General features: G+C 36.6%; 1 protein-coding gene across 1 annotated transcript in view; it reads right to left on the minus strand.

The window, feature by feature from the left end:
• Positions 1-27,381, minus strand: part of COL19A1 (collagen type XIX alpha 1 chain) — a 331,364-nt gene that overhangs the window by 12,460 nt on the left and 291,523 nt on the right. The window contains exons 43-49 of the mRNA XM_079146513.1: positions 25,779-25,823; positions 22,885-22,929; positions 22,728-22,790; positions 17,491-17,526; positions 17,313-17,357; positions 14,653-14,823; positions 13,270-13,336 (exon numbers count right to left, since the gene is read on the minus strand). Coding sequence (XP_079002639.1) covers positions 13,270-13,336; positions 14,653-14,823; positions 17,313-17,357; positions 17,491-17,526; positions 22,728-22,790; positions 22,885-22,929; positions 25,779-25,823 — 472 coding nt within the window. The remainder of the gene's footprint in view (positions 1-13,269; positions 13,337-14,652; positions 14,824-17,312; positions 17,358-17,490; positions 17,527-22,727; positions 22,791-22,884; positions 22,930-25,778; positions 25,824-27,381) is intronic.

The raw sequence follows: 27,381 nt of genomic DNA on the forward strand, positions 1-27,381 counted from the left end.
ATCATTTGCCTTCTCATAAAATGTTTTCTGCCTGGATGTTTCATTGATGTTAATATATTTCATTCCAGTAAATCAATAGATGAAATGAACATGTAATTAACATGCAATTATAGTGTTGCAAATCATTGTGCATGTAAATTAATCATGTATTATAAACTGTTTTCTATAGCATGAACTTCAGTGTTCACATTTTAAAATGCATAGTGTTATTCTGCACTTAATTTATGTATTTGACTATTATTTGAAATGTCTTTGAATGCATTCAATGTCTAAACACAAATATTCACAGTACTAATTTTTTCCCTTTAATGTATGAACTGAATTTACAAGTATTTTGCTTTGGGTGGTTTTTAATATTTTTAGCAAAACAATTTAAATCTAGCTATAAATTATCTGACTTTAAGATACTTTCAGAAACAGTCATTTAGCATAAGGCTAATTGCCTCTTCTGAACCCTACCCTAATGCTCTATAATTTAAAATAATATGTTTCTGAGCATCTAAATGAATTGTAAAATCCTGTTATCTTAATTGCCTTTCCTCTGTTTTCAGGGATCTTAAGTCAATTAAACTGTTTTTGGCTATGCTTTCTAATGAGGCAGGAAATTAAAGAGTTTAGATTAGAGGTGTACATAAACCAAACACACACATTCCATCTGCCAAGGCAGAACCACAGCAATCTAACAAATAGACCAGTGGTTTGGCTTCCTTGGAAAAAGACATTAATGTGATGATAAATTACATTATTCAGAGTAGGAAGAGACATTCAGATGTCTTCTGATTCATGTCTATCTTCTGTTACATAGAGAGAATTTGTGACTCTTTGAAATTCTTTTTCTCCTACTGCCCAAATGTTTAATTACCCATTTTCTTAGTATAACTTCAACTTATTTTCTTTTGTTACTCCATTATGCAAACAGTAGTTATGGAATATTTCCCTTGGGAAATCAGTCATATACTTGATAATATTGTTACTTCTTAATCTCAAGGTTAAATAACTATTATTTATAGGCTTAATAATCTTGTAAGTCACTTTTTGATTTCATTTTTCAAGGGTTTTCCCATATGTCTCCTAAATATGAAAACCAAAATTACATATAGTTTTCTCTTAAGGGGAAGACGTATCAGAAGAGTAATTTCTTATGGTATCTAACTTCTTAGTTTCATTTTAATTGTTAATTCAACAGCATCATGTGGATTCACATTTATTTTGTGGTTCATCATTTCCAAAGGTTACTACCACATTTATTTTTGGCACACTTCTTTGCTCCTTTGTAAGCATGTTGCTTTGAAATATTATTATGAGTATAGATGGTGGATTGAACACATGTATTTTTTTTTAACCTTCTAAATACCTGATAAACAGTGCTAAGATACTTTTAGAAAGGCATAAATACAAGAATGGGGAGTATATGAAATGAGACAATAGAAACAAAATTTGGGGAGTTGAGAATTTGATGACTGTGTGACGTGTAACTTAGATTCAAACCGAACCTTTATACTGAAAGTTGAGAAACAATCTGAAGCCACAAAATCCTTAAGAGGCCCAGGAATTGGCAGTCCAACTTCCTCGGGAAGTGAGGGTAAAGGAGAACTGGTTGAAAGTTTGTTTTTTTTCAAATCTTTAAACTCTACTTTCTACCCTAAATGGATGGGCAGTTGCCTTTCCCTAGCCCCAGCTAAAGCCTGAAGGTTTATCATCTGAAAAGGGCAAAGAGACCATCTCTACATTAGGACCCCAGATGCCACTGAGATTCTGGATTCCCTATCAGAGAAAGGAAACTAGGTGCACATTTACATGCTTCCTGCAGAGTTGGTAACCAGGCAGGAAATGGAAGTGTCTCCATTGAGGAATCTGACCTCTGAGAGACTTAGATACTGAAATTGAGGTCCCCCAACTTAAAAGCCCAGCTAGTGACCCTACAGTGAAGCCCTGCTGTTCACTCACAACTTTCAATCAAATTTTTAGAACCCACACTTGGGTATGAACAGACAATCAAGGATTATTGATTGTTGAGGAAATTTTATCAATTGAATGTCAGTCCCTCCAAACCAGGAAGCAATGAATAAGAAGAAACATACTATGTTGTGGAAAATGTATTTAAAAGCATATTTCTGATATGTATATATACATACATATATATATATATATATAAATATGTATATACAGAGGACAGATGTTACAACCCTGAAATAAGAGAACAGGATGATATATATTCACACACATTCATATGTATGTGAAATATATGTATGAAAAATGGAGAAAACATAAGGGATTTCCTGAATGCTGGAAATCTGGAAACATCACTGTACAAGGACAAAGCCCTAACCTTCCTTTCTCCCAGTTGCAGTTGGGACCTTGTGAGTCTCAGGCATGTCTAAAGAATGAAAAAAGATGTTTGCACACATTCTTGCATAGGTTTGTAAATTATTACTGAATGTTGAAATAAATTCCCATGTAGACTAGGGTGGTGTCTTATCAAGAATTATACTTCTCAGATCTGTTAAGAGCAGATCTGAGAAGTAGAAGATGTGGGTAGCATCTTTGGCAGCTGCAAAGTCCTCATAAAGCCAAAAGTTTCTAACACATGGAAGGCATCTGTTTCTGCCCTGTGTGGTTACTTTGCTTGCAAAAGACCTTGCCTGTTGGTCAATCAAATTGGAGTTTAATCTAACTTTGAAGTAGATGTATATGTGGGTATTATCCAACTGGAACCTAGCCTTGAGCCTGGTGGAAAGATACCTCCCTCCATGGCTAGGTTTGGGAAGAGGTATCAGGAAGTTGAAAAGGGTTTAGTGGCCTGGAAAATAGGCCCCCAGGTGTGATATCTGTGATTGTTGAATCCAAGGGGTCAAAGGCAATTGAAAAGCCTCATGTTTTGGGTACTGGCATAGGGTTTCTATAGAGGCTCCCATATGAACACCTGGGATAATAAAGTGAGACAGCAGGATCTCCCAAGGACTCCCTCAGGCCCTGCTTTCAGCCTGTGACCTGCTCAGCAGAGATAATTGCTCCCAAGGCTGTGGATTGCAGGCGTGCATAGACAGAGCTAAGTATGAGCTGTCATTCACACTGTCTCTTGTGAAATTGCTAAGAGAAAGGGAGGTGGATGGGCACTACTGAACTGTAGCACTTTACTGTGCTACTTAACTGTAACTGTTTTAATATGTGAAAATTAATCTTTGCTTTTAAAGAGAAAGCTTTTTGAAAAGGGGCTGTGACCTTGGAGCACTGATTTGTGAAAATGGAGTTTTTCTTTTTCCTTTTTTGTAAATGGTGTTCAGAAGCCATAGAAAAGGTGACTTTTAAGTGGAAAATCAAATGGACTGAATTGGAATGATCTTGGGACAAATTAACTTAAATGCTAAATAACTAAATTCTGGGTTTCAGGTATAATTTTGTTTGGGAGAAGACAATTTTGCTGAACTAGTGTCAAGAGAGATAAAAAGAAGAATATCATATAAAGCCTCAGATCTTGGAGTTTCGAGAGAAAAATATTTCCTTTAGGTTCTCTTTGGAATATTGTTGTGAGACTAAGACATCAGTGGCTTCTGATGGAGCACTGGCTTTTGGGGTAGGGGAATGTGTGCAGCCACTCACCTGGACCTAGCAGGTTGGAACAGACTGAGAGGCAGGAGGAAGAATGGGGAAGAAGCCAGGGAAGAGACTCAGCACCTGTCAGATTCCAGATAGGGAGTAACTCGGAAGAAGAAGGGGCAGGAACTCAGGCAAAGGATGAAGACTTACTTAGAGGAGTCACTACTTGGAAAGTGCAAGCTGGTGAGCCTGCCCAGGAGAGATGAACAGTGGCTCAGTTCTCCTGACCTCCCTTCTCAGGAGACCAACAGCCATCAATAGGAGTAACTGCAGAATGGCTTAGGAGTGGCAGCATGGGCCTTCTCTAGGAAAAGTGCCAAGTGTCTTCTGTGCTGCAGGACAGGCTGCCAGAGCCCATGCTTCTATCCAGTGTTCTCTGGACTTACAAAATGAACACCTCCTATATCTCTACACATCTTTTTATACTGCTTGGTTATATTTTCTGACATTCTTAATCAGTCTTCAAAAAGTTGAACTAATACTGAATTAAGCAAGACTTTGTCTAAAGACTTTCAAGAAATTGAAGTTCAACATCAAAGTTTCCTGAGATAAAAGATAATCAATGATACTAGAGCCCATGGAAATAAGGAGTGAAAGGAGAAATTTGGGTTGTAGTTCCAAACATAATTGCTGGAATTATCCTTTTCATGGTGGAGGTCCACTAAAGGTGTTACTCTCAGGTTTTTGTTTTTTTGTTTTGTTTTTTTAAGTCTCCACATATGAAAGAGAGAGAGATAGACATAGAGACAAAGCTGGTCACTTGTTTTTCTGTGTCTGCCTTATTTTAATATAATGTCCTCCAGTTCCATTCATTTTTCTACAAATGACAGAATTTTATTCTTCACTGCTAAATTTTATTCTTCATGGCTCCACTGCATATACACACATATACATGTATATCATATACATATTTACCCATTCATTTGTTGATGGATGCCTTAGCTGGTTCCATTTCTTACCTCTTTCGAATGCCCCAATAAACATGGGTATGCAGGTACCTCCTCTGTATGCTGACTTTATTTCCTTTGAATATATACTCTGGAGTGAAATAGCTACATCATATGGTAGTTATATTTTTAGCTTTTCAGGAACCTTCATTTCCCTAATGGCTTTACTAATTTATACTCTCACCAGTAGAATAAAAGTGTTCCTTTTGCTCTATATCCTCCAGCACTTCTTTTTTTTTTTTTTTTTTTTTTTTTGGCAATAGCCATTCTAACTGTGGTGAGATGATGTGTCATTGTAGTTTTGATTGCATTTTCCTGATGGTTAATGATTGGGCATTTTTTCATGTTTATTGGCCATTTTTATTTCTTTTGAGAAGTAACTGTTCATGTAATTTACTCATTTTTAAATTGAATAACTTGAGTAAGTTTTTAAATTTATATATCCTAGATATTAATCCTTTGTCAGATGACTAGCTGGCAGATATTTTCTCCCATTCCATAGGTTCTCTTCACTCTGTTGTTTCCTTGCATAAGATTTTTAGTTTGCTGTAATTGCATCTGTCAATTTTTTTGCTCCTGTTTCCTGTGCCTTCCTATCAGAAACTCATTATCTGTGTCAATATCTTGCAATGTTTCCCTTATGCTTCTCTTTAGTAGTTTCAGGTCTTACATTTCAAGTTGATTTTTGTATAGAGTGAGAGACAGGGGTCATGCTTCAGTCTTTAGGATGTGGTTATCCGGTTTTTCCAAGCACCATTTGTTAAACAGGCTGTCCTTTTTCCAATGTATGTTTTAGTACCTTTGTCAAGACTCAGTTGGCTGTCAATGCATAGATTTCTATATTCTCCATTATTTTCCATTGTTTGTGTGTCTGTTTTTTAATGACAATACCAGGCTGGTGTTTTTTATTGTTGTTTTGTGGGTTTGTAGTATATATTGAAATCAGGTATTGTTATACATCTAGGTTTGATAGTTTTGCTCAAGATTTCTTTGGTTATTTGGAATCTTGTGCATTCATATGAATTTGAGGATTGTTTTTGAAGAATTATCTTTGAAAATGACATTGGTATTTAGATAGTGATTGCTTTGAATCTGTAGATCTTTGGATACTGTGGATCTTTTAACAATTTTAATTCTTCCAATTCATGAAATGGGGGTGGGGGATTATATTCACCTTTCAATTCTAATTATTTTTGTAATTTTCAACATAGAGGTATTTTACTTCCTAGGTTTACTACTAGATATTTTATTTTGTGGCTACTGTGAGTGGGGTTGCTTTCCTTGTTTATTTCTAGAGAGTTCTTTATTAGTATACAAAAAAAAAAAAACCAAAAAACAAAAAACAAAAAAAAATCACACTACTGATTTTTGTATCCTACTGCTTTAATTTATTATCAGTTCTAACAATCTTTTGACTTTGGGCTTTTCTATGTGTGGAAACATCAGAAAAAAATTTGACTGACTTTCTTAGTTGTGTGCCCTTTATTTCTTTCTCTTGTCTAATTGCTCTGGCTAAACTTTCTAGTACCATATTGAGTAAGATTGGCAAGAGTGGACACATTGTCTTGCTCCTGATCTTAGAGAAAATTCTTTCAGTTCTACCCCATTCAGTACGATGTTTGATACGGGTTTGTTACATATAACCTTTATTATGTTGAGGTATAATTCTTTTTACCTAATTTGTTCAGAGTTTTTATCATAAAGCAATGTTGAATTTTATCAAAGGCTTTTTCTACATCTATTGAGATGATCACGTGATTTTTATCCTTGTATTTATGGGCTATACTGTGCTTTGCATACATTGAACCATTCTTGTAGCCCTGGAATGAAACCAACTTGATCATGGTGTAAAATCTTTTTGATGTGCTGTTGAATTAAATTTGCCAGTGTTTGGTTGAGGATTTTTGCAACTATGTTAATCAGGGATATTGTTCTATACTTCTCTCTTTTCTTCTGTCTTTGTCAGGTTTTGGTGACAGAATAAAGTTGGCTTCATAGAAAGAATCTGGATGGGTCCCCTCCCTTTCAATCCTATAGAATAGTTTGAGAAGTATCAGAGTTATTTCTCAAATTTCATAAAATCCAGCAGTGAAGCCATTCAGTCCTGGAATTTTCTTTGTTGGGGGACTTTTTATTACAAATTCAATTTCAGTACTTTTTAATGGTCTGTTCAGTTTTTAAAATATTCTTTGTTCAATTTTGGTAGGTCATGTATATCCAGAAATTTCTCCATTTCTTCTAGATTTTCCCAACTTGTTAGTATATATTTTTTCAAAATAATCCCTAATGATCTTTTGAATTTCTGTAGTGTAAATTGTAATGTATCCTTTTTCATCTCTAGTTTTATTTGGGTCTTCTTTATTTGGTTAGTCTAGCTGTAGGTTTGTCGATTTAGTTTAACTTTTCAAATAACTAGCTCTTCATTGATTTTTGTGTTGTTTTTTAAGACTCTATTTCATTTATTTTTGCTTGACCTTTATTATTTCTCCTACTAATTGTATATAGAAATTGTTCTTGTTCCTCCAAGATTTTGAGATGCATTATTAGCTTGTTTTAGATTTTTGTATTTTTTTAAATGTAGGAACTCATTATTATGAACTTCCCCTGTTTTCATTGTTTCCTATAGGTTTTGGTATGTTTTATTTTCATTTTCATTTGTTTCAAGGAATTGAAAATTTTTTCCTTTTGACTTCCTCAATGATAACACTATTCAAAAGTGCATTGCTCAGTATCCATTTGAATAATTTTTAAAGTTCTCATGTTGTTGATTTCCAGTTTTATTCCATTGTGATCAGAAAAGATATAGTATAAAATTTCAATTATTAAAATTTAAGAATTGTTCTGTGTCTTCATTCTAGTGCAGAGAAAATTCCATGCACTGATGAAATGAATGTGTATTTTGTAGGTATTGGGTTGAATGTTCTGTAAATAACTGGTAAGTCCATTTGATCCACAATGTGGTTTAACTGCTTTTTAAAAAAATTTTTTTAACCTGGTCTAGATGACCTATCCCTTGGTCAAAGTGGGGTACTGAAATTCCTACCTATTATTGTACTGGAGCCTATCTCTCCCTTTAGGTCTAATAATGTTTGATTTATAAAATTAAGTGCTCCATTATTCAGTGTATAAAAATTTCTAATTGTTATTTCTTGATGATTTGACCCTTGATCATTAGTGACTCTCTTTGTCTTTTCTTACTGTTTTTGTTTAAAGTGTGTTTTGTCAGATTTAAGTGTGGCTTCTTTGTTTTCAGATTCCATTTGCTTGGACTAGCATTTTCCATCCTTTCACTTTCAGTCTGTGTGTCCATACTAATGTGAATTTCTTGTAGGCAGCATATTGTTGGGTCTTATCTTTGGATCCATTCAGCCAGTCCATATCATTTAACTAAAGAATTAAGATCATCTACATTCACAGTTATTAATGAAAGGTATGGACTTGTACCTATCATTTTGTTTTCTTCCGGTTGTTTAGAATATTCTTTCTCTGAGTTGTCCTCTTTCATCTTTGTGGTTTGATGGTTTACTGTATGTATAATGTTTCATTCTTTTCTATTTCTTATTGTGTATCTATTCTTCTTGTGGGATGTACATTTGCACATGCTATTATGGTGGTGTTTATTTTTCTTTCACTGCTGAGTTTAGGATTCCTTTAAGCATCTACAAAGGTTAGTCTGGTGCTCATAAATGACTTAGTTTTTGTTTATCTTGGTATGTCTTTATTTATCCAATTCTGAAAGAAAAAGCCTTGCTGGATGTAGTAATCTTTGTTGGCAGCTATTTTTCTTTCAGAATTTGAAGTAATATGTCCTCATGGTCTATAGGGATTCTTCTTAAAGATTTTCTGTTAGTCCAATGGGTTTACTTTTAAATGTGACTGGGCACTATTGCAGATTTTTAAATTCTTTGTCTTGTACTTTCTTTTTGCTTTTTGCTTTTTTTTTTTTTTTTTTTTGCAGTACTGGGAATTGAACATGGGCTGCTTTACCACTGAGATACATCCCAAACCTTTTGTTTTATTTTTTATTTGTTCTAATTAGTTATACATGGCAGTAGAATGCACTTTGATATATCATATATAGATGGAGTATAATTTCTCATTCTTATTGTACATGATGTAGAATCCTGCCATTTTTATAGTTATATATGTACATAGGGTAATAATGTCTGATTGATTCTACTCTCCTTCCTATCCCCATATCGCCTTCCCCTCCCTTCATTCCCATTGACCTAATCTCAAGTAACTATTTTTCCCTAGCCCTCCCCTCCCCTTATTGTGAATTAGCATCTGCATATCAGAGAAAACATTTGGCCTTTGGTTTTTTTGGGGGAGGGATTGGCTTATTTCACTTAGTATGATGTTCTCCAGCTCCATCAATTTATTGGCTATAATTTCATTTTTCTTTAAGGCTGAGTAATATTATATCATATACATATATATCTAAAACACATCTTTTTTATCCATTTACCTATTGAAGGGAAACTAGGTTGACTTCATAGTTTAGCTATTGTGAGTTGTGCTACTATAAACATTGATGTGGCTGCATCACTGTTATATGCTGATTTTAAGTTCGTTGGGTATAGACCGAGGAGTGGGATAGCTGGGTCAAATGGTGGTTCCATTCTGAGTTTTCTGAGCAATTTCCAACCCTTTTTATTTTTATTTTTTATTTTGAGACAGGGTCACACTAAGTTGCTGAGACTGGTTTCCAACTTGTGATCCTCCTGCCTTAGCCTCCTGAATTGATGGGATTACAGGTATGTGTCACCGCCCCTAGTTGTCCTGTACTTTTGACAGTTTGATTATGATATGTTGTGGTGAAGATCATGACCAGAAATGTCTGTTTGGGGTTATATGGGTCCTGTACCTGGATGTCCATGCCCGTCAAGAAGCTTTCTGCTATTACTTTATTGAATAGATTTTCTATGCCCTTAATCTTTTATTTTTTTCCTTTTGTATATGCTGATGATGTAGATGCTTGATCTTTTAATTATGTCCCAAAGACCTTGTATGCTCTTTTCATTGTTATTTTATTTCAGCATGAATGTGATATTTCAAAAGACCTGTCTTCAACCTCTGATATTATTTCTTCCACTTGATCTAGTCTTTTGTTGAGGCTTCCAGCTGAATTTATCAAACTTATAAAGTTCTTCATTTTCAAGATTTATGATGGGTTCTTTTTTGAAACCTCTTTGCTGAATTTCTCACTCATGTCCTGCATTGTCTTTCTGATTGCATATCTAATTTTTAATTCTCTGCATTCTCTTGGATCTCATTGAGCTTTTAAAAACATCTTTTAAACTAATTTTCAGTCATATCATCCAATCTGATATCTAAGGAATCTGTTACTAGAGAATTATGACCTTTAGGGTGTCCTATTACCATTTCCCCTATATTTCTTGTGTTTCTATATTGAGCATTGCAGATCTGATGAAATGGATTCTACCACTTTTGTGAGATGGCCTTAGTAAGTGACTGTCTCCTAAAGATGTGTCTTGGGGTATCAATTTGTTATGCAATATTGAGTTTATTTCCAGTTGTGCAGCACAGTGTAATCTTCCTGCAACTTCATTGACTTGATTAGTGAATCTTAGTGAATCTGAGAATAGCATATACTGTACTGGATTTGGATAAAAACATCATTTCTGTGGGTTATGCAAGAGAGAGGACACTCTAGCAGTTCAGACAGGTGTAGTGTAGAAAGTGTATGGGTGTACCCTATGTGATTACCCCTGCAATGGGAGTAGTGGCCTCTAATAGGTGATGGAATTTTCATAGGCACTGTGGATATTGGCCTTTTTATATGAAAGGGTTTCTGGTATTAGGTGCTCCAGTAGTGATGAGGAGCCTGAGGTTCTTGTACTCTGCTTAGATACTAGTGTTGGCCTAGGTTGTTCATAGCCAGAGGCAGGAATCACAGAACCCTCTTTGTGGCACTCATGCTGTCTTGTCAGACAATGTATAGGGGTGACCAATTCAGGGGACCTGTATAGGTGCAATGGCACAAAAAGTTGTTTTTCCTCTCTGCTACTACTATGGGCATGTCTTTCCCAGGAGCAGGACCTCAGATCCCCTAGGCTGTTCATGCCTGGAAACATGGTGGTAATTGGGGGCTTTACTCCCATGAAGTTTTTCAGTTGTGCATACCAGGGATAGAGCAGGATTGGGTCACTGCTGGCACTGGACAAAATTCCTCTCAGCTGAGGTGCTTGCAGAAGAATGTGGCTGGTGCCAGGGAAGTTCCTCTCTGAAACTTCTCAGGCTGTGTACTCCAAGGGTGGGAGATGGCTGGATGCTTTTCTTTTAACCATATTGCCCATCAGGGATTGAGTAGGACTGGATTATGACTGGGTAACGTTCCTCTCAGCTGAGATGCTCACAGGAGCCAGGGAGGGTGGAACATGGCCACTGCTGGGCAGTTTATCTCTGAATCTTCTTAGGCTGGGTGTCTCAGGGGCTGGGGTTGTGGTAGTGTTGTTCAAAACTACCTCAACACTGCTCTGTGTGTGGGGAACAGTGGAAACTGAATTTTTTCTCCACTTTGTACAGGATTGTGGGGAGGGTGGTAGGAACTTGCAGGCAGCTGTCTTGTTACTGGTAAGTACCCTCAGGAAACTGTATGTGACTAAGCACAGCTCTTGTCTCTGAGGGCAGGCTCCCTGATCCCCCAGTTCTTGTGGGTGGCTCCCTCTGCATCACAATGCACCCCTACTCTACTGTGTAGCCCTCTCAGTGGGTCTGTGTCAGGTCACTCCACCCAGCCAGATCTGGCTCAAAAGGCAGCTACCTGCTGAGCAGTGCAGGAACATCTGTGGGGTCCTAGAGATGGGGCCATGTAGAGGTTTCTGACCCTTAAAGTAGTCTAAATTCAGGCAGTAAGTTTCTCTCAGGATGGCTCCTGGCTACAGTACCCTGGGGATTTGCCTGGAGATGAAGTGAATTCTTTTCCAAAGCCAGACTACTCTGCCAATTTTAGGCCTCTTATCTATTTAATCTGGACGTCTGCAAAGGGCCACAAAACTTTCTATTTCCAGGATTGTATCTGAGCTTAGAGGTTTCTGGGACTCTTTAACCCTTATCAGTGTGCACTTTCCCTTGTCCTGCTGTGGAGTGATAGATGGTGGATATTTTATTTATCTTGCTATGATGCTGTACTATCTCTTATTTTTTTCTGTTCTGTTACTGATGCAGCTAAAAGTCTCAGTGTGACCCTGCTCTGTCTCCTGTGAAACAAGATAATGTGCACCCAAACAGTGAGACTTTAGTTTCTAATGCTAATTACAATTAAAAACAATCAGGCTTCATTGTAGAATAGCTGATTCCTTGTTTGGAGCAGAAAAAAAAATTGAAGATAGACTTGGGGTTTATTATTTTACTCCTTATGAAATTCAATCTATTTTTGGCTTATAATGACTAGCAGTGGAAGTAGGAACCAGGAGAGCCAATGTGGATTTAATCGCAAAAGACAAATAATTTCCACTTTATTAATCTTGAGTGATCTTGACTTTTAGCAAATCATTTCACAAAATCATGTGATACCCTTGTGAATAGACAAAGAAATGTATTGAATTTTAGAACAACCATGTGGATTTGGACTACTAAACAATAGACAAATAGATGATTTGCAAGTGGGCAGAAGGAATCCAATGACATTTAGAAAAGCTTAATCCTTGATTTTCGACCTTTTAATTCAACATTTCTATCAATAACTAGAATGATGACATGTTTATAAAATTTAGATTGACACAGTTATGAGGGTTGGTCCATTTGCCCTGTAAGAGTGCTCTAAAAGATACCTTCAGTTTGGAACAAGGCATGAGCATGAATCACTTGAAATTTAATATGAACAACCATAAGATCACATACTTAGTTTTTCAAAATAAACAGTCTACAATGAGAAAACATCTAAATTAAAAAAAAAAAATTGATAAGGAAGACCTAGGATTGTTAAACTCAAAATATTAACAGTATGATATGGTTGCTTGGAAAAAAATGTTACCTTGGGCTAAATTAGTGTCTAGAGCAGGGGTCATAAAACTTTCTCTGTAAAGGGCCAGATAGTAAATATTTAATTTTTTACTTGGCTTTATGATCTGTTACAACTACTCCATTCTGCCCTTATAGTATGAAAAAGTCAGAGAAATATATAAAGGAATAAACATGGCCATGTTCCAATGACTCCTTATTTACAGAGACAAATTTGAATTTCAGGTCATTTTCACATATCATGAGAGATTCTTCTTTTGACTTTTAGAACTATTAAAATGTAAAAAAAAAATTATGATTAGCTGTGGGCCATATACAAATAGGTGGCAGGTGAGTATGGTTAGTAGGTATAGTGTTCTGACCCTGATCCAGCTAAAAGCTAATCTACCTTGATGAAAATATTTCCGGCAGGGCTATTTACACACTAAGCTAGTCACATTTTCTCCATAGAAGAGTAAAATGAAGAGCAAAAGGGACATTGAATAACACCCTGAAAGCTGTCGTAGGAATAGAAGATATTTTACCTGTGTTGCCTTACAAACCAACACAATGCCAAGATATTTCAGGGAGGCAAATTTAACTGAATGCAAGGAAGAATTTTGTGTCAGAGCTGCTCCACCATAAAATGGGCTGCCCAATAGAGACATTTTGCTGTTATCTTTCAAGAATGTTGCTCAGGGGATTCTTCATAGTAGTGGGAATTGGTGAAAATTTAGAAAGGTTATAAAGTAAACCTAACCTTCGAAAATCCTTTGAACCTCTTGATTAATATACTTCTTTATTTCTTCAAATGAAACTGCATCAGCCTAAAGAAGAAAAAAGATGAGTCTATTAAAATAGAGCATAGCACAAATGAATTAAGAATAGAAATATTGAGTTGGCATGCACACTTGAAACTTTTGTAGAGATACATTTATCAAGCAAAATGCTTTTGGCAATTGACTGTACTGGACAATAAATAACTTGAACAAATTCAGGGAATAAGTAGAAGTGCATAATTGCTTTAAAATCTGTGGATTGGAATGGTATTCAGTGATATTGACACATTTTCTATTCATGGAGAGACTAGCTTCACACAGTTAGGAAAGTTTCTGTCACTTCATTTTATAAAGTTAACCTAAACAGTATTATCTTGATGTTCCTATCTCAACTACAATTCAACTTCTAACCCATTCCTTACACAGGCAAAGTCCTTATCTAACTGATATTTAAGAATATTATAATATCCTTAAAGGAGAGAACCTGGAAGAGAACTTAAAGTATGCTGGATTATTCTTTAAAATATTTTATTTCTGAAAAAATAAAATTTGCCCACTTCATGACAATTCTGTAATTTACATATTATAAGCATTAAATGTATTGAGCAATTTTCTGAATGAAAAATGCCTCTTCTCTATAATTAGTGAACCCTAATTTATAGAAGTTATGGTAGGTGGCCCATCATTCTTCACAAATTCCTTCATCCTGTTTCCACTCTGTGCCTGGGTATGTGGTTATAATAATGTCGTGGATTTTCTCAACACTATTGTGCTAGCTTATTTATACCAGTAACTCAATTAAAATCCAAATGACATGATGGGCTCATATGTTGATGATTTTGTTGGACAGAAGAGTTTCAAGAATGCCCCGTTCGATTATCATACTTTCACTGTATCTAGGACAAATGAACTTGAATGGATATACCTAAGACCAGTTACTGACACAGCACCAAGAGTTCGAGTTATTCAGATTTTATTCAAGTGGAGGTTAGGGTAAAAAGAAAGCACTGTGAAGATTGTGGGAATGCTTAGTTTTGTGCTGCATTTGGAAAGGATGTCTTTCACTCCCTTATTTCACTCTAGGATCCTTGTTTCTTCCTGTCACGGATGTTTTCAGATTAAACTTCTCTCTGGAATGGCCACCCACCAGTCCTCCTGAGGACATTAACAAAGATACGGGCTTCTTTAAACATTCTTTCTTGACCTATGGCTTCTACTCTAAGGCAGATTTGTGGTTCTGACTTTGGACAGAATAGAGTTCTCATGTGAAACAGACATGGTTTCTGTATTGTGTTGCTTTCATTATAAATGGGGTACATGGTTGATAAAAGTTGGGAGCTCCCAAAGGGCTCAGCACCACTTACCGGAGGACCTGGGATGCCTGGGGATCCTGGAGGGCCTTGGTGGCCGGGGGACCCCATGGATCCCTTGTTTCCTGGTGGCCCCATGGGACCTACAGCTCCCTTCAGGCCTGTAAGGCCTGGTTTTCCCCGTTCACCTTGTGGACCTCTGTCTCCTGGGATTCCCTGGTCACCCTGTTGGAGGAAAAAAAAAATGATCTTTTCTACAACCTTATCAGTTGTGGCTTAGAACAAAGTTTCTGGATTCATAGTGGCATTTATTTACTACCGGACCTTGGATAAGTGACTTAAGCTTTGTTCCCCATCTTCCTTTCTTACAGGAATATTAATAGTATCTACCAACTAGGCATTGTTGAGAAATACATGAATTAACCCAAGTAGTGCTGGGAACAATGTCTGCACTGTGGAAGCACTCAAGATATAATTGTTAGTGACGAAAAGAGTTGTACTCAGTGCCATCCTGAATAATGGCATTTCAGAAAGTCAATACCAGCTGTCACTTTAGGCCTGGGTCTCCTTCAAAATAATAAAGAAAGATTACCAGTGGGATCCCATCACAGATCTTTCATGTAGAAAATCTTCAGGACACTCAAAACCTCTCCTAAATCATGAGCTTTCTTTTTTTCCCTCTCCCTGCACTCCCTTTTGACCTTTATTAGACTCTTTGGGTTTGTCTTCTCTACTTGTGTCTTACTTGTTTGTGTGTGCACATGCATGTGTTCACTGTGTCCTAAATACAGACAACTGTGAAGGTGAGAGATGAGAGAGCCTTTGTAATGTTTCAAAGCAGGTGCCTGAACAGGAGGGTTGTCACTGAGATAATTTACTTAATGGCATAAATGAACTACAAGAAAATTTGTTGAGTAAGATGTAAAAATTAGGAACAAGATCATATTAGATGTTCCTGAATTTATGATGAAGTTTCCTTAATGCCTTTTATGCTGCAATATGTCCACTGCTATATGCAAGAGAAGAAGAGAGTGCACACACAGTGGGTGTTTCAGTTATAGTCTTTCAAATATTTAGTTGCACAATTCCAGGAGGTGATGGCCACACCAAATATGATGGACTGGTGCTTGAGGTTGCCCTCTTTTCATCACATTAGTCTTTCATTTGTAATTATTTTGCAACAGGACAAAATGTATTGTCTTGGTTTTAAACAATGAAAATAAATGAACCATTTTAGACACCTTTTGTGATCACAGGATGAGGAGATAGAAGCCATATACAAAGAGAAAACATTTAACTCTAATATTGGTCTACTGTATCTTAGTTATAAAAATGTATCTGTACAGATACATCAACCCAGCACATGTTGGGAGAAATTTCTGAGATTACTTAAAACAAAAACAAAACTAGCACTCCTTGATCAATGATCACCACTCTAATGATGTGCAAAATAAACATAATATCCAATAAAATAAAACATCTTAGTCATAAAGGTGTTCATTATCATGATTATTATGAAAATTAGAAAGAAACTATCTAGAAGAAGAGGACTAGTTAAGTGAAATAAGGCATTTCCAAAAAGTAGAACATAAAGCCATTAAAAGGTAGATCTAGATTTATATTTACTGACAAGGACAGTCATTATATATTGGTAGATGGAAATAATTTACAAAATTGTATGAACACATTTCAGAACACTATTTCTTTATATTTACATGTACAAGGTATATGCATATTATATGTAAGTATATATGTATAAGGGTGAGAGGTGGAAATATGTCCAAAGTACCAGAGTTTCTCTTGTAGGGAGACAGGGCATACTTTCTTTTTAAATTGATATTTTGTTCACATTTCTTTTAGTTAACAATTTTTTAAACCTAAACATGTGCCATAATTTTTTTAAACAAAAACATGTGCCACACTCAGCATAATAGCAACCCTAAATAGAATGACACTGGGTAGCAATGCTCAAGTAACTTGCAGCAGTGGCATGATACCAGTGCTACCTGAACACATCCAGGCTTATTGAAGAAAAGAATGGGCTGTTTCAATAACATTATCAGCAACCCACACAGTTCCAATAAAAGCAAAACACATAAATGACATTACTACGACTTCACTACAAGTATACTTTCCCTTTCTGTTCATCTACCTCCTTACACCATCTTCCTTATTCTCCTTAGTATCCCTGTAGGTCAGGGGTTCTCAGGGCAGTTTTGGTTCCCAGTGGTGATGTCTGAAGATACTGATGGTGGCCACATTAGAGGGAAGGTGGTGCTACTGCATCTAGCAGGTAGAGGCCAGGGATGCTGCTGAGCATTCTGCCAAAATGCAGGACAGCCAGCAACATCACTTATCTGCCCCCAAATATTAATAGTGCTGAGGTTGAGAAACCCCTCTCCAGGAAAAGGAACTATGGGCAACGGTTATAGTAGGCATATGTGTCTAAGACAAGAGGTTGGCAAAGCTTTCCAAACTGTAATAGCGAAGTAGAATTAGATGTGTATAAAGGCGAAAGTGGCAGGTTTACCTACCATGTCACCTGATTTTGGGCCTTTTATCATGTTTTATACCTAGTAGAGATCTTGGGTCACATATACCTCGCCTTTTTCATATTGGTCATTCAGAGGTATCTACATGCGTAATTTGTGTAATTAACATGATGGTAGAGTTGTAACTAGTTTGAACAGTGATCACAATAGTAATATACATACACGTTCTCCTTTGGGGCCTCTGTCTCCTGGTTTACCCATGATGCCCTGAAAAACAGATGCCAACATTAAATTCACCACTTGCCAAGATTCTTAATCAATCTGATTGACTGAAATGTTGGTAGATATTCTGGATGCAGTTATGTATTAGAACTTTTATTTTACATGGCATTTTCCATACCTGAGCACCTGGTAATCCATCTTTTCCATTTATTCCCTATAAAGACAGAAATTATCAGTACTTCTAATTTTACAATAACAGACACGAATGCAACAAAAGTATAGAGATTCAAAGACAGTTTCTTAATCATATTTCTTAGATCTTGGTGAGTCAATGTGGTAAAATAGAAAACCAAACCAATGCAGACAACACTGAGTTCAAATTCTGACCCTATCATTTACTAGTTCCATCGACCTCAATAGCATCAGCTATTTCACTTATAAAGTAAGGAACCTGATAATGGACTTACAACTAAGGATTCAGTAAGAAAACATGAAAAATTAATAGCTCCCCATAAGTAGTCACCAAAGGTTCTTTCCATGTCTATTCTCCTGCTTAGATGCATTCTGGGAGATAAGGTGGTGCCCCATGACACTAGGTGGCTGGTGCATAGAATTTTTCATTACCTTCTAACAAAATTGTCACCTTGTAACAAAAGAGACCTTCTAGTACAGAGGGTCTCTTTTAGTAAACCATCTCAGTTGCTACTGAGGGAATTTCATAACATGGCCAGAGTCTGACTCTACTACGAAATAAACTGTCAGCCAGGGAACAATTGTTATTCTTCAGTTAGAAAATACGAAAGGAAAACTAGAAATCTGTAACCATGGTTTTTGAGACTATTAAATAGTGACTTTTTATTAGAAAACTGGAAGTTTGTTGAACTTTAAAAGGCAGTTCTGAACGTGGTAATAAAGCCCAGGCCTGCTTGAAGATTTATAAGACTTGGAGAACTATTGGCCAGGAGATATGAGGAGGAGAAGTACTCGGGGTCAAATCAAATACTGAGGGCCCAAGAGCAGATGTGTTTTGCAGATTTGATTTGAAGAGAGAACCATTAAGGTGAGGAACATGATTTCTTGGCCAGCAGGCGATTGCATGGGAATATTCCTCTGAAAAGCCTGAGAGACTTTTATTGTGCTGGGATGGATTCTGTATGGATGGAACTGCAGACAGCTGCACGTCTTCCCTGCTGTAAATTACGCTGAAATCTGTCACAGTTGATAACCCAACAGCAGTCTCTCAACCTCTCTGAAATATCCTGGGAATTATCTAGAGTACTTTAACTAAGAACATATTACCTGAAGTACATGGTTCAAAGAATTTATTACATTCAGGAACACAAGCAATAAAGGTAAAGCTGATTAAGGAGGGGAAGTGAAAGACACAATCGTCACTTGAATAAAAGAAGATAGATCTAGTATAAAAATGTAACTTATGTTTTTAGTAATAAAAGAAATAACTATGTCCCTTTTTGGTCTCTAGTAATTTATCAAAGGTTATCAAAGGTTTTGTATATAAAGGTGTTACTCTATCCATGGGGAGTTCTGCTTTCAGAGATTTTTATTTTTTTTAAACAACTCCTGGGTATTTGCTTCTCTCCTTGCTTCACTTATTTGGCAGAACCCTATACCTGGGTATAAACAATTTTTTGCTGTCCCTACACATGCCTCTGAGCAGTGACTGACTGATGTGTTCTAAGTATATGATGGCAGACTGCAAGCAACCCCTCTGGTAAATGTTATCCTTCCACTTCCCAATTTGATTTCCTTTCCTTCTGTCCCAAAGTACTCTTTCATATATTTTCCTGTCTCTTCAAAAGCATTACCACTCTACACCTCATGCCTATCAGATGACTCTAGTTCTTTCACTGGGACAATGAAGATGAGAAAACTCCCTCACCTTCCTACAGTAAATAAGAAAATAAAAACTTGGGCTCACAGTATTGCTGGAGATCATTTGATATTCCCCATCACCAGCTTGTTGCATCAACTTAGTACTCCAACTTCTGTATCGTCACCTCCACCGTTCACAGTTAAGGGTGAATAAATAGTCTTCCTAGTTAAGATGAATTTTCACCCTCAAGTAGGTGGGGAGGGCAGACAATCTACTTAATATGTCATGAAAATTTCCCCTCAGCTGAACCTTTCTTATCAAGATAGTAACACTGTAATCTCTCCCATCAATGACCTCCACATTTTTAAATCCAGTGGAAAATTCTCAGCTATCATATTACTTATTTGTATGTTATCACTTTTTACTTAAAACATTTGGTTCACTTGACATCAGTGAAACTCCATTTGTCTGGTTTTCTTCATATCTCACTGGCTGCAGCTGCCAAGTCTTCTTTGCTGGATCTTCTTAATAGTTGAAGTGCCCTCTTCCCTGCCTAGCCACAGTGACTCCATTTTACCCAGATCCAGGTTTAGACAGCCAAATTTCTCCAATCCTAAATGTTCCATTAATTATGAATGCATATATCCACTGCATAATTGACATTTCCACTGTCCATTAGTGCCTCAAAATGAATGTGTCCAAAATGGAGAACTCTTGGTTTTATATCCAAATTCTACCTCCAATCTTCCCCATTTTGCCAAATGACACTACCTTCACATGGTTGCTCAGACCCCAAACCACAGCTTTGACTGGTGTGTCCCTCACATTACACTTTCAGTCTAGCAGCAAGTATTGTCAACCTTTAGTTTACCTCCTAACTCATCCTACCCTTAACAAGCTGGTTTCCACCATCCTTATTTCTTGTGGAGGTGCTTTCTAGAGTCTACTCTCCACACAACAGAGTGAGTCTTAAAATGTAAACTGATCATTTTTGTTCCGTGCTACAAGAGTTCCAATGGGTTTTCATTATTTCTCAGACAAACTCCATTCTGTGGCTTAGAATTCCCTGTGGGCTGTCTGCTGCTTATCTTTCACTCAGTGTATCTCCTGTTCTCTCTTAGTTCTTCTTTGACTTCATGCCATTTGCTGTTCCTTGACCTTACCCAGTTCACTTCTATATTAGCCATTTCTTTTTCCTGAAACAATGTTCTCTCCAAATTCTTCATGCCTTGATCTCTTGAATGCTTAAAATGCAGGCTGTCTCTGACCACCTGATTTAAATCATACTGTAGAGCTTCACTCTAGTTACTCTTCTACTTGCAATGATGTGGGTGTATATTTGTTGTCTTTATTCTTATACTAGAAGGCAAACCCCATGAGTTGTCAGCACCCAGAACACTGCTCCATGTAGTGGGTGTTCAAGAATTATTTGTTGAATGAAAAATTATTTTTGGTATAATCCTCTGGGGACCCAAAAGCAAGATTTTACAAGATGGGTTATAGGGCTTAGGAATGAGGACTTGACAAAGGGAGGTGAGGAGGCAGGAAATAAAATCAATATTTACCAAGCACTTCCCACAGCCAGGCACTGGGAATCCTTCCATATGTCTTGTAACTTAACTGACTCACAAAATCCTTTGGAGTCATAGTTCAGACCCAAATCTTCTGACTCTAAATTGCATATGCTTTCAATTTTTCATATTGCCTTAGGGGATATGGTGTCAAGGAAAACACCAACCCTGATGTTTCAGAGGTACTGAACCAGCTTCATGAGCCCTGTGCTGTTAATTCACCTTCAGTCTTCCCCTTCTCCTAAGTTCCCCTTCCAAAACAGACTAGAGCCAACAAATAAGCAAATAAGCAGCAGTGACCATCCATAAAGAATAACTCTCAGAGTGGGCATATCTGATTCATCTTTGTATCTTTTCTCTTGGGACCCAGTGCATCCTTAGCAAACAGCAGGGACTAGATGAATATATGTCAAATAGGAATGATTGTTGAAATGTTGCATCAATATTGTATATCAGTAGTCAAGAGCTCTTTTAGGACACAAGGGGATGATATACTCAGCAGCATTGATTTATGAATGTGTAAGAACAAAGCTCATATGTTTAAGGAGGGAATTTGAGCTTTTATTTTAGTCTTTTTCTTCATACAGATATACCTGTGAATCTTTGGTTTCTTTGTAATTTAGCAGATGATAGGGCATTTTATTTATTTTTTAACTTTGTGAATATTAGACTAAAGAAATAATGAGTACTTTCCAGGCACTTAAATGAAAGTCTTACTTTTTTCATCATTGAAATATAAAGATACCATATACAGATCTAGGAAACTCAGTGAGAACCCCCATTCAGCCCCCTGTAGAACCTGCCTCCTTTAAAACTGCTTATTCAAATCTCACAATTTCTTTTTTTTTTAAATTTTTTACAGATTGCATTTTGATTCATTGTACATAAATGGGGTACATCATTTCGTTTCTATGGTTGTGCATGATGCAGATTAGATTCATATCATTTGTTTAATCATAAATGTACACAGGGTAATGATGTCTGTCTCATTCCACCATTTTTTGTTACACCACCTGCAATTCCCCTCAGTGCTTGACAAGGATTCCACTGAGTAAAAAAGATGTTTGCAAAGTCTCATCTCATTGGGAATTTGGGTTGCGGGCTTTCCTTCCTTGCTTGCTTAATATGTGTAGGTTTACTATTAATATTTTATGTGTTTTCCCTGAAAATAGGGGTCTTAACAGAACCAGGGTTAGAACATAAAAATCAGACTTCTTATGGAACAGTGATTTCAGATTTAGTCATTTGCTATGAAACTCTGAGTAACCAAGATTGCTATGAGAAAATAAAAAAACAGATTCTAGCTGCCAATCCCCCATTGACTACTCTCAGATGACCTGAAACACATAGGCAAATAATTCCAACCCCATCAGGAAGGAATAACAGGAACAGAAGAAATAAAGTGTTCCTCAATGTTAAGTTCACACAGAATAAGATGATATCATATATTTGTTAGCTTAAAATGTCTAGCATTTATTAACTTCAGCAGTAGTCACATGACTGATGTTTATTCAACCCTACTGAAATTGCTTTAACCTTTATGATCAGTTAAATATTAATATGTCTTATTGTTTAGTTATAGGTTATCACAAGTAAACAATTACTAGAATAATTAGAATACTTCATTGTTTAGTAATGATCATACAAAATATTTTTGTTTTTCTCCTTGTGACTTTTTCCTATTCTGAAAAAAACATGTGTAACTGCCTACCTTTTAATGTATAGAAAGCTGGCTGGGAAAAATAAAATTTAGAACTTAGCATCCATTCCTTGAGTTTGTGCTGCTTTGCTCTCCACCTTGCCGATGCCTACTCCATCACCTGTGACCGCTACGACCCCTGCTAGGGCTGGACCCCAGCAATTTTTCATACCCGCCTCCCTCTCATTTCCCTCTATGTAATCTAAAGTTCCTCCATTCTTAAATCTCACAATTTTTGAGGAGATAGGTAGAGAGGTAATGCTTGGAACATGCCTCAAAATGGCACATTTTAAATAGTAAAAAATACTTACTGGCTTTCCAGAGGGTCCTTCTGGTCCAGGGAAACCTATATCTCCAATAGGTCCCCTTTCACCCTATAAACATGTCCAGAGAAAAAAATTAATTGCCAATAAATGCTTTAAAACAGCATGCAAAGACAAAACAACTGTCATAAAAGTGGCAACTTACCGGCTCCCCTGGAACTCCTGGAGGCCCTGGGGTACCAGGCTTCCCCTGATAAAGTAGGTCAGAGATGTGTTAGAAGCCAAATTACTAAAGGATGTCATGGACTCCCTCTCCCCACCATGCTTCTCAAATGCTACCAGGGCAGTAGGTCTTTAAGTTAAAATGGTATTCCTAACAGGACAGAGTCCAGGGCACTCTGCACTCTGTACTATAGATCAGAGTGCTGTTCTCTGTATGTTTGTGTGTGTGTGGGTAGGAGGTGGAATGCTTTTGAAGATATTTAACCAGTGTATCCTCATTATTGGAAATGCCTCTTATGCCCCCCCCCCTTTTTTCCCCTGGAAGCTCATCATTATAGGGAGGAAGGGCACAGAGAGTGAAAGAAGTCTCCTAGGTTTTGAATTTCGTAGTAGGGTTTTTAGGTTCATAGAAAGATAGCTTTAAAAAACAAAACCAAACACTTGGTTGGTTTGCAAATCCATGTTTTGTTGAAAAGGAGAGGAAAAGGTTGCTTCAACATACTGTGGTATGCAGGATGGACAGTGGGGAGATCCTGAAACAGAGAGACCACAGGAAGGACACTTCTCCCCTGAGAAGTGCCAAAGTGTCCAACCAAGGCCTATGGTGTTGCTCTGGAAGGAACCACCTTCTACACATTGCACCTAACATGGTTGGGAAAACAGACAAGATGAGGATGTAGGTGTGGGGCTGAGATATGGGAAACCCAAGTAAGTTCTGGGGCATATGAAAAGGAAGCATTTTTTTTTTCCTCTTGCTGTCTAGAATTCTGGGAGGATACTCCTTACAGTACAGAAATGGCAGAGTAGTGAAGTTAGAAAGACGCTGTGTCTGTGGGCCCAAGTTGGGAGATAGGTTAGACCAATGTCCAAAGAGTCTTGGTATGGGACATAGGGTTATAAAGTGCTGATGTCTTGAGATATGAGACAAAGGAATTAGAGACATTGGTGGAAGGCAGCAGCTGTCCCACAGGTTACCAGCAGAGAACTCAGAGAACCTGGGAAGAGCATGCTGACCAGATGGCGCGACCTATGGGCAACACACAGACACCTCCTTCTGTGTGCCCACATGCCGTCTTGGGAGAAGGTAAAGAGAGAAGCTGTGGAGAAGTCCTTGGACAACCCTGACTATACTGGCAGAGACAGAATGGGCTGCTCAAGAAAGAGCAGTACTGGGTGGCCTTGCATCTCAGGTGAGTGACCATGTGTCCAAGTGGGCAGACCCCATCCCTGTTTCAGCTACAATAATCATTTAGAATTTTTATAGCATTGAAATATAGATAATGCAAAATTTACCATTTTAATAATTTTTAAGGGTAAAATTCACTGGCACTGAGTACATTAATACTATAATTGTCACCACTGTTTATAGAGCTTTTTAACATTTCTGAGCCTTAGTAAGGTTCAGTTATAAAAATAAAAGCACACTTTTAATAACCAGTTGCATATTTGCAGTTGTAAAATTTTTACTCTTTCATATTTTTCAATCATTAATGATTTTAATTGTGAGATATGAAAGCTAATTTTTAACTAAGTGTGTCAGATCTTAGGTAACCAAATATGTGACAGGCCAGCTCCTCATTTCAAACATATTATATCCTTCAGAAATTTGGAATACCTTTTTTTTTTTGCCTTTAGAGACTGTTGCACACATTGTAAAGACTTTCACTGGTGTTCAGTAATTTTTCTTTGAAGATGGATTTAATTTAGGGCAATAGCAAAAAGTAATTTGTACTTATACCCAGGTGAATACAGTAGAAAATTAAGTTTCATTATATCACATGGAGGCAAAAACAGGATGTGAACATGGGGGCAATTCCAGAAACAGTCCCAAATATGTTGCTAGGAATCATGGTGAGAAAGGAGTGGGGAGAGAATGGGCTATGGAGTTGACTATCAAGAAGAATATTCCTTTTGTTAAAAAAAAAAAAAAAAGTGCTTGCTAAAGAAAACATTTTATTGTTACTTTTACAATTATACAAATATTAATCTTGATTGACAAGTGAAATAGGGGATGCCATTTTTCAATAAGTAATATAGATTGTAAGTAGGGCTTTATTTAGTGATTTATCAGTTAAAAGGATGAAGCAAAGTGACTGGGGCTTTGGTAAGTGGTCAGAGTAGTGCTCTTTCTTCTTTCCCATGTTCCTCTTTCAAACAGTTTTCATTGACTTTCTGTACCACTACACTGGACTTGCCCTGCAGGGGCACCTAGCAAGAGGATAAATGGCCTCTTATTCATAAAGTGTGACCACAAAATTTTAATTAGAGCATCATGAATGAAGATCAGAATGATCCCGAGGGCTCGGAGAAATGATTTCAACCTTTCCTGGAGCACTTCCTATTCATTTGAAAAGACCTTGATGAGATTAAAACATTTGACACCAGAGAGCAACAAAAATGATTGAGAGGGCTGAAGGGCTAGTTTATGAGGAAACATTAGCAGCGATAAAGCTCTGCTAATAACACTGGGCTAAGGGATAATTCAGGCAGATTGCAGCTTAATAGAAGGAATTTGAAGCACAGGCCTGGGCCGAGAACTCTGCCTTTTGAAGATTGCGAAACCTTGAAATATGACAAGAATAGAGAAACAAAATAAAATTTTAACTGTGCTCATATGTTAATGCAGTCACAGTTAACTGGGCTTCTCCTCCACCCCCCTACTCCACCCCAACAAAAGTGACTTGGGAAGGAAAAAGACAGGAAGAAAATGAATGGAGTAGTCTTGGATTGGGAGAGGGTTCTATTGTTTAAACCAGAGGTTCTAGGAACCATGCTGTAGTTATGGTGTGTGCCCCAATCCTCCTTGATCCCCAGCTGTAGGTTTATTGTGGAGACAGAAACATGAACCTACAAAAAAATCAGATGATCATAACTCACCGATGTTCCAGCTATTCCTGGAGGACCTGCTGGGCCTCGATCTCCCTGTAGGGATTAAAATAAAAATGACTACTTAAAATGATACCTATGAAATCTTGTAAATGCTCAAATAATTTGGATTTGGTAAGGCTTTTCTTTGGATCTCATAAATGCTATCAATATTAGCTGGCATGAAGTTAGAGGGTGGAGAGGAAAACAAATGAGGATCCAATTTCACATGTTATAACACGCCCCCCCCCAAAAGAAAATAATGGTCTTAATAAAGACAAGCATTCATGGTATTTCTGTGACCTATTTTTAATAAGATTCTATATATATATATATATATATATATATATATATACAGTTAAAAGTTATCAATATTTTCCACATATTCAAAAAAACCCATTACTATTACTTGAAAGATTAGGTCCATTGAGTATCTTCTACAAAGCTTTTCCTATACTTGTCTCATTGGAGATAGGGTTAGAATAAAAAGATCTCAAACTAAGAATTTGTAGTTCTTATTTGACCAATCAGAAGATTCCTTTACTTGCTCAGAAACACTGACTCAACTCTTTTTCAAGAGGCAATGTGGTATTTTAGATACAGCTGACAATGCTAAAAATACTAATGGTTACATATGGGATAATAAAATGGCAATTTCATTGGGTTGAACCTATATTTTTTAAAACTTCATAACTTCACTTAGGGACATAAAAGAAGACTCAATTATATAAAGAGTTTTGCTTTGTTCTTGGAGGGTAAGACAATGTTATAAAGGTGTCATTGCTACCCAAACTAATTTATAAACTTAATGCAATTCTTACAAAATTGTAGTTTGATCAAAAGATACTAAAAGCTCACTCCAGATAATATATAAAATAAAAGAAAAAATTTAATATATACTAGTAATACCAATATTTAAACACAAAATACAGCTATAATAATTGCAGTGATGGGATACTGACAAAGTTAAGCAGTATATCAATACAATATAAATCTCAGAAATAGATGAGCATTTATAATAGGATGTTAATAAAGAAAGGAATATATAATTCAACAAAAAAGGCTAATAATTGGGCAATTTCCTTGAAGAAATTTTGATTCCTGTCTTTATATTCCTTACAAATTCTGTATAGATTTATGTAAAAATAAAATTATGAACTATAAGAGCTAACAGATATATTAGTGACTGGCTAAAATTAAAATGTCATTTTATGGATAAAAGCAAAACAAATAATCATTTGTTACATATTTATTATTTATATTTATAATATGATTAAACAAAAATGAAAGGCGAAGATAAATTAGCATTAAAAACTCTAACCTATATGACAGAAGTAATGTCTTTAACAAATACAGCATAGCCACAGTCAAAAAGAGAAGAAACTAATAGAAAAATAAAGGCAGCAAAATCTCACCCATATCTTAAAAAGTGGATCTCCTAGAAGTAGATAATAGAACAGTGATTTCCAGAGACAAGGGAGAGGAAGGGTGTTGGAGGAATGGGGAGAGGTTGGGTAACAAATACAAACACACAATCAGGAAAAAGTTCTGGTGTTCTGTTGTAAAATGTAGGATGGCTATGGTTAACAATGTGTTGTATATTTCAAAATCGCCA

The sequence above is a fragment of the Sciurus vulgaris genome (assembly GCF_902686455.1).
Source record: "Sciurus vulgaris genome assembly, chromosome: 7".
In the NCBI taxonomy this organism is placed as follows: Eukaryota; Metazoa; Chordata; class Mammalia; order Rodentia; family Sciuridae; genus Sciurus; species Sciurus vulgaris.